An 8,759-nucleotide genomic window follows, 5' to 3' on the forward strand; every position below is an offset into this window, starting at 1 on the left:
AAAATGATTTATATTCTCTTTAATTCAATCCGCCACCTTATGACAGGTTGAGCTCAACTCTTATTACCAATTCTAATTAACACTATTTAATATATATCCTTCAATTGAATATCTTGACCTTCTCTCTGGATTCTAGATAAGTAGCTTCCCTTGTCATCAGGAGTCTTTATTTAATGAGCTTTAATTTATATTCTAGGGATAGTTTCGTTTTACTTGGGTGCCGAAGAAAATAAATGTTGAAAAGCATTATAAATTGTTCCTTTTCTGTGAATACTTTTTTTATAAACTTTCTGTGAACACTTGTGTTGATGGTTTTTACTTCTTTTCAAGTTTTTTTTTATTAATCAATGTTTTTTCTTTCAGACTTTAGAACCCAAAGGGTTTTTGCTTATTCAAATGAGTAGGGTTTTCAAGATTTAAATTTGTGTTCTCATGATTGAAGCTGCTTAACACTTCAACTAACAACTTGTTAATTACTTTTCTTCAATTTAAATACACTATAAATAAGTGATATTTTTCTATTTCCAGTTATAAGCTCTAAAATGGTATTTGCGGCACTAACTATTTTTCAAACTAATATAGTTTTTTTCGTTAGAAAAAAATTTATTTTGCTATATCCATCCAAGATAAAAAAAGGAAAGAAAGAAAAGCTTCATCGAGTTGAGAAAAATAAAACTGCATGCCTAGCTGTTTAATTTATTTCCTGCGAACATCAATTACAAATTCCTTACAAAAAAGTTCAGCAAGATCCTGGCAAAAAATAAATAAATAAATAAATGGTTACAAATTTCCCAACAAAAATTTAAAAATACATATTGAGTATTGACTCGTATATGACTCGAGTATCTTTAAAATTAAAAAATTAAAAAACTTGTTGTATGTTTTTTATTTATTAATATCGATGTTATATAAATTTTTAAAAAATAAAATATACTGTTCATAACTTATGAATAATATAACTTATTATAAAGTTCTAGATCCTTACCTAGGTTTAGATAGCGAAATGATATAAATATAAATTTTATCATGTTATCTCTCTCTCCAACTAGAGAAGGTATAATGGGTTGAGCCGGCAGGAAATCCAACAATCTTCCTCTCTCCTTTTCTTTCTTGTGAAAGGAATCATCACATTTATATTTTATTTATGGAGGATCACAATCCTAACAAAAATAAATCGGTAGTGATTTTTGTTCAAAAAGGATGAGATTGCACACGGCAGCCCAAGTTTTGAAGGAAAAAAAATCGGAGATTTTTGGTTTCCAGACGAGATTGTGCCGGCCTTTTATAGAAACATGCCTAGAGCCGTTAAAATACGGATACTATGTTCACTTGATCCGTGGAAGACTTGCTTTTCTTTATGTATAAGGGGTCGAAGGAATCTTTGTGCACCATCTTTTGTCAGGGTTGTGATTCTCCATAGATAAAATGGAAATGGTAACAGTCGGTAACAGGATCTTGTATGTCTTGAGTTCTTCCCGCCGATTATGGTAAGAAATTATGTGTCGCTGGTTCCCAATTTGATTTTATATTTTCTGTTAACTTCCCCCCCCTTCAGTATCCAAACCCTAGATCTGTTTATTCTTTTTCAAGAATCGGATCCGAATGTTTTGCAATTCCAAATCTGGTTTTCAAGGTAACAGGTAAGCAGGGTGTATGAGACAAATCTCGAATTTGATTTTAAAGGCTTGTCTGCATTTACCTTGGTTCAGTTCATAGGTGCTGAGAGCTGATGCGTTTCAACGCGAAACTGGAGAAGGTTGATAAGGGGAAGCCGAAGAATTCGCTGGCTCAGCTTCCTTTGTTTTATTGAATAGCAATTCGATCTACATGCTTCTTCCTTCATTTCGTTAATTGTTTTTCTTGCTAACGCACATGAATAGATCACTGCGCGTCTTTAGTTTCCTAGGAAGCAAAGGACGTAGCGGGTATCATTGGCTTTTGGATTGTGTTTCATTTCAGGTTCATACAACATTATGCTGCTCCTTGTGAGTTGCCTTGGCTTGCTTTCCGTGGTTAAGGGTGCACTTGAAATTTAGAGTTAAATTGCTTTGCTTGTAACTTTGCAGCAAACTCTGCAACTTCTTTCTTCCTGTTAACTTGTGATCGAATATAATATGTTTCATTGGTTAGGATCTGAAACGTTGGCTAATTGCACCTGGATGTTTAATTTAATAATGAAATTAGGTGTTGCTTGGCATGACTTCAGGCTAGCTTAGTGAAGTTTCCTCGAACTAATTAGGCCACTTTAGGTTGTTGGCTTTTGGCATAATGGTATACAATTGTCAGTTATGATTGTGAAGCACCCCTAGACAAATGTAGCGGAAATTAGGTTTGAAAAATTGCCCTCACTTCACACTCGGCAGTAGCAAGATCGATGCCTTATTACTGTATTGAGGTATTCATCTAAAACGAATTGGCCTCTTATGATAGAGGGCAGAACAGAGAGCCAACAGCTTAGGTTTTGACCATGTTTGGTTGGACGTGGAAGAAAGGAAACACAAAGAAAGATATAAAAATTAAAAATGATCCTTTTGGCCCTCGATAAATAGAGAGAGGAGGGAGTTTCTGGGAAGTACTTGGCTTTGATGGCTGCAATTTATTTTTGGTTATTGGATTGAAAACCCTGAAATACACGAAGCAGTTAAAGAAACATCAATACTAAAGGAGTAATGTGTTTTGTGGACCATAATTTGCATGTTGATGGTTAATTTGTGCTTGTAGTCAAACTTACACCTAGGTTGAGTTTGTCAGATTTGGTTGCCCCACCGCTGATTAAAGGCAAGGATGCTACAGACAAGAGACAAAAAAGAACGAGAATCCTATGAAGTTAAATAGCTGACTTAATGGCACATAATAGCAGTAGCCTTTAGGCTTATGAGTCGCATGCTGAAAAGTCTTACAAGTGTAGTTGATTCTTTCTTCTTATAGGCTAATTTTTTAGAATTGAGCTTCTTTTTTGGAGTTGTATATATAACAAAAGTGTTTTTGGAGCTACCCCTAGAGGTTTTTGACCAATAGAAGGCTGAGTAAGATGCCGTGGTAGGAAGCCATCAGGAGTGTTGGTTCTCAAAGGGTTGCATTGTTATGAATCTTGCATCAAGGAGTTTCATAAGTGTGGTATAAGTCAAGAGATTCTCCTCTTGCCGGTCGTTTGGGATTGGCCTTTTGCTTTAAATTTGTGTTCGTAATAGCTTTTCGTCTGTATTACATGGAAATGATAATTGGAGGAGTTATCAACGATAATGTCTTATCTTCATGTTCTTTACTGTGCACTCTTTCCTATTCTGTCTTCTTTCCTGGAAGTTGAAATTGGAATATTGAAGCCTAAAAAAAATAATTCAGTTTGAAATAGTTCCCTTGAGCGGTATTTTATGGCATCCATGAACAAGCTGTTACAATTTCACAAACCTTTTTTCGTGTTTGTGGGATGTTTGTCCTGGTCTTGAGCTCGTTCCTATGTCTAGTTTCTATCTTGAATATTTTTTGGGCATCCACCGCAATCAAACATACTACAATTATTCAGAGGGGTCTATTTACGTTCTTGGTCTTGAGCTTACGTTCCTATGTCTGGTTTCTATCTTGAACATTTTTTGGGCATCCGCCGCGATCAAACATACTACAATTATTCAGAGGGGTCTATTTTCGTGCGTTTTATATATTTGCTACTAATTTCCCACTAATAAATGATATATGTAAGAAAATTCCTTGCAATATTCGATCACATAATGTTTATTATTAAGATCGTATGCATTTGGAGTATGCATTTGTCATGTGTTTATTAAATACATTTCAATTAAATAATTTAGAGTTAATGTTTATCCAGCACTCTGAATATTTTTTTAGGTATATCCAATACCTTGAAATGTTTTGTAGTGCATTCAGCATCTCGAAATATTTTGTAAAAGCATCCAGCATTCTGAAGTATTTTTATGCTGATGTTGGATGTACTAAAAAGTATTTTTTAAGTGTTGGATGTACTAAAAATATTTCACGGTACTGGATTTGTCACAAAATACTTTGGAGTGTATCAAAGAATATTTTAGGACGTTGATATACCTGACTAAATATTTGGGGTGCTTAACCCAATAATTGGATGATAAAAACACTATTTTTTGCTGTTTAAATAAAGAAGCATATGGACCACTAAGTATAATTTAACTATGGGTATTTATTGGCCCCATATTATTTATTTATGTACACTGGGATGAGCAGTCCATTTAAGGTTTTTCCCCGGGCCACCGTCCAATTTGAATAAGCGCAGCTTGAAAAATGAAGTTGTCCATTTTTTTCCCGCAAAGTGGCCGCAGTTTTAGTCGGAGTTCCCTTTTACGAGTTCCTTTTGCTAAAGTGAGTGTAATTAGTGATTGCAACGGTAACATTCCAACGCCCAGTGGAGAACTTTGCAAAGTGACTTGTTGAGTTGTTAGTAACAGGAAAATTAAAATGCGGTCAGCCTCATTGAGCAGACATTTGTTTCAGATTTTATGGCACAAGTTATGCATAGGGCCCAACGTGATTTCCTCAGGATATTCCTCGTCGAAGTTTATCCATTTAAAACAACAAATGTAATAAAATTGCTATAAAAAAAAAAATTAATACACGTCCCCGATATATTTAATGCATATTTTCAGTATCCATCCTTTTAATATTTCAGAAAACACTAGTCATGATAATTGACTCCGCTTTCGCTTGAATCTAGATTGGTATGTATATTTTTCACACTATCACTTTGCCCTCTCTCTATATAGCTGTGAAGGCTGGAATGAAATTAAACAATAGCCGGAAAGGCTGGAGCGAATTGAGTCAATGACTGTCAACAGACAATAGTTTCTATGTAGTCCGTGAGTTTTTTCCCCCTCTTTGTTCATGTCAGAGTGGAAAATCATTACTGTCACTTGCATTTGTTGAAATGCAATCTCTTTTAAGGATGGAAAAGCTTGCTTAGTTACCAGAAAATAAAGGCTAGCTTGTAATAGAAGGGGGAAAAAAATAACAATTTTCTCCACTCCAAACATACCCCAGAGGGGGGGAAAAAAATGAAACAGAGTAAAACGGAAACTCCAGGAACATCAAGTAGCCGAGTCTGTCAAACTCAAACATGAATGTTTTGTGTTTTACAACTAACACAGTGCTACATTGCAGTTAAAAAGCTGTGTAAACTTCCCCTTACCCCCTTATATATATATATATTCAGAAACATTCATCAAGCTCTGTACTTACTAGCTTACAAATCAATGTTAGAATTCTGCATCTCACAGTCTTCACTTTTTTTCTTCTCCTGCCGCCGGTTCTGTCTTTGGTTCTGCCGGTGGCGGCGGCGGCGGCGGAGGCAGGCCTCCATCGATGCAACTTCTACACCCTCTTCTCAACCCAACCTTCAATATCGTTCTCTCCATTCCCTCCGAAGTGCCTTCCACCGCAGAGACGAGCCACTATCCCTGCAAGCACACCCACTATTGTGATCACTGCCAGAACCACCACAAGCGTCTCTATTGATCTGTGAGAATAACGATTCGCCTCTTCCCCTCTCGGTGGAGGCACCATTAATGGCTGCATTGAGCCCTCTGGCCTTGCTTCCATGGATGAACAAGACGAACGAACTCTTATACGAGAGTGATGAAAGCTCTGAACCTGAACAGAAAGGGCGTGAAAATGAGCTAGCTGGCTATCATTATTTAATGCTATCAAGTGGATGTGGCATTATAAATGTCATTGGTTTGCTTTTTGTTGTTGCTTAGGATCTCTTTGGTGTTTTATTTTCACAGATACTTGTTTTTGTTTTCGGCTTTTTTTTTAACTAACAGGTGAGGCTTTTGAGGTGCCAAAAAATATAGCTGAAGGCAAAAAGCTTCTGACCACCCATTAACTCATTATTAATAATTATATAAAGTAGAAACGGTACTCTTTATCTCGTTAGCTGTGGGTCTTGGGCTACATTGCAACTTCACACTTAAAAATAGTTGATTTCTCCTCCCAATTTTGTCCTTTCTCCATATTCACATGTTCATGTTATGTTCAGTCTCTGACCCTAAAGAATCAGGCGGTTTTTGTGACCTTTTTTTTTTTTTTTCCAAAATCCCATATAGTCATTTGATGAGTCAGTGTATTATTTCCTAATACCCATGATTTTGTTTGTTTTGCTGCTTCGAATTTCCCAAGAATTTGTCGCGGCTCATCCCTCTTGCTGCGTTCAGTGATACGGTTGGTATGTGTCTGCCTGAAATCAGAAAGCTGAGAGCTCTGCCTCTGGATTTGGCTGGCTCCTCGTCAACTTGGTAGGAACTTTAGATAGTTACAAAACAACCTGACTACTTACCGAAGACACGCTTCATAGCGACTCTTCAATAGCACGGACCATTATGTTCTGCTGCAAAAGTATTTGTGAATGGAACAATACAATACAGCTTGGGCATTAAAACTTCAAAACCAGGTTTACCAACAAGTCCATGCGTTTATTGATGTGCATATGAATGTTGATCTCCCATTGTCTTTGGCTTAGAAATCAGAAAATTTATAGCTAGTAAGCTCTTAAAAACAACTGAGTTCCTGGGAAAGTGTATTAGTTAGACATACGAGTGGGTTTCACTTGTCAAACAGGATATGATCTATTTTGGCAATCCGTTCCAGATTTCGGCGGAAAATTACTTTTACTGATGTTGAAGAGAAATCCAGGCCATGCGCCGTGTTTGGAATGAGAAAGTCAAAACCTTCTCTCAAATTTTGCAGTGGCCTATGTTTCTGTCAAATCTATTGGGCTAAAATCATTTCTTGGATCCATGGCCCATATAGCCTTAGGCCCAAACATAATTACTGGACCACTGGCCGTAGAGCTCGTTTCTGCTTGTGTTGGGCTTGAAAGTTCTTGCTTATTGATAATCTACACATGCTTGATGTTTTTCACTCAAAAACATTCAATTATAAATTTCTATAAACTTATAGCTTCTATTCGTTTTAATGTTATGAACACAAATAGTACTCCTCTGTCCTATTATAAGACTTAATTTTTTATTTGGTCCTAATTATAAGACCCAATCCATTTTCCTCTTATATTTATGTATTTTTTTCTAAGATAATCCTTCTAAAATGATAGTTTTAGCCAATATATTTAATTAGTAAAGATATTTTAGGAATAACAACACTTATTTATTATAAATAACCAACTTAACTTACTTCCTTAATCTCCTCAAATAAATAATTGGATCTTATAATTAGGACCGGAGGAGTATTATCTTTATAAATTATCATATTACTTTTTTGCCGTGTATGAATTATCATACTAGATTTCTGTGTGATCAAAGTTGTAACCTATAAAAATTTAAATAAAAAAAAAACCAGGGAAAAGAAGCTCGGGCCTTTATCACGGTTTACTGGATCCTTGACACCAAACAAAACCGCAACCCCCGAAAAACCCTAGGCTATGTCATGCTTCCTCATCCGGCCGCTTCCTCATATAAGAAAGGCAGGCCTCTCATTCGTTTAAGGCCTTACACTCTCCTTTGGCGGCAGTGACTTTCCCTTCGGGATTTAGGGTTGCTTATCGTTGTTGCTGACAATTTCAATTATGGCTGAGCGTGGCGGAGATCGTGGTGGTTTTGGACGTGGCTTTGGCGGCCGTGGACGCGGAGATCGTGGCCGAGGTGGACGACGCAGAGCTGGTGGTCGCCGCGAAGAGGAGGAGAAATGGTTCCGTTGACAAAACTCTTGGCCGTCTCGTCAAGGAGGGAAAGATCCGCCACCTCGAACAGATCTATCTTCATTCTCTCCCGATCAAGGAGCATCAAATTGTTGATACATTGGTTGGTCCCAGTCTGAAGGATGAAGTCATGAAGATTATGCCTGTGCAGAAACAGACCAGGGCCGGGCAGAGAACTCGATTCAAGGCGTTTGTTGTCGTTGGTGACGGAAATGGACACGTGGGCCTCGGTGTTAAGTGTAGCAAGGAGGTCGCCACTGCCATTCGTGGTGCCATTATATTGGCCAAGCTCTCGGTGATTCCTGTGAGAAGAGGTTACTGGGGTAACAAGATCGGGAAGCCCCACACTGTCCCGTGCAAGGTTACTGGTAAGTGTGGTTCAGTCACAGTGCGTATGGTTCCCGCTCCTCGGGGTGCTGGAATTGTTGCTGCTAGGGTGCCGAAGAAGGTATTGCAGTTCGCTGGTATTGAGGATGTCTTCACTTCTTCAAGAGGGTCGACTAAGACTCTTGGAAATTTTGTCAAGGTTCGTTCCAAATAATGTTTTTTATTTGCTTATGCAAATGTTTAAACCCATTTTTATATTAGTTTACCATGTATCCGGCGTTATATTCAATTATATAGGAGCTGTTCTTGTGTCGATGTGTGTGTGTGTGGTCTTGTCTTTGCAATAGTTTTTGACAAATTAGATTAGATATCAAGATTGAAATTGTTATCTTTGCCAAGTTTTGCATGAGTTAGACTTCATTGTTAAGTTCATGTACCGGGTTGAATCGAGATGTGTTTGAAACCACAACTTTTTGTTTCACGTTTGGTCTCAAGGCCAAGCGAAAGGATTGGGTTAACTAAATTAAATTGCTGTCGTGCTGTTCTTTTTTTCTTTTTGTCCCTAGGCATGCTTTGCTGGCATGAGAAAGTTAATGACTGTAGATATTCAAGCAATGTTGCAAACATGGTGATTAGAATCCACAGTTTCTGACCTGAATGCTATCTGTGCAAATGTTTTTTTTTTGGGGGGGGGGGGGGAATGAGAATCGGCAGATACTTGAGGCGCATTGCAAATTCG

The 8,759-nt window shown here is 37.5% G+C and overlaps 1 protein-coding gene and 1 long non-coding RNA gene across 2 annotated transcripts; both read left to right on the forward strand.

The window, feature by feature from the left end:
* The first annotated feature begins 1,329 nt into the window (after window positions 1-1,329).
* On the forward strand, window positions 1,330-2,043 carry LOC114744630 (uncharacterized). The gene is made up of 2 exons (XR_003740121.1): window positions 1,330-1,487; window positions 1,710-2,043. It is a non-coding gene; the product is annotated as an uncharacterized LOC114744630 (long non-coding RNA).
* A 5,426-nt stretch (window positions 2,044-7,469) lies between these two features.
* Window positions 7,470-8,249, forward strand: LOC114744632 (40S ribosomal protein S2-4-like). The gene is given in 2 exon segments (XM_028932799.1): window positions 7,470-7,683; window positions 7,685-8,249. Coding segments are annotated over 2 exon segments (672 nt in total). The 5' UTR covers window positions 7,470-7,561; the 3' UTR covers window positions 8,235-8,249.
* Window positions 8,250-8,759: the final 510 nt, after the last annotated feature.

The sequence above is a fragment of the Neltuma alba genome, unplaced genomic scaffold (genome assembly GCF_004799145.2).
Source record: "Neltuma alba isolate B1F8T4 unplaced genomic scaffold, ASM479914v2 tig00004413_pilon, whole genome shotgun sequence".
In the NCBI taxonomy this organism is placed as follows: domain Eukaryota; kingdom Viridiplantae; phylum Streptophyta; class Magnoliopsida; order Fabales; family Fabaceae; genus Neltuma; species Neltuma alba.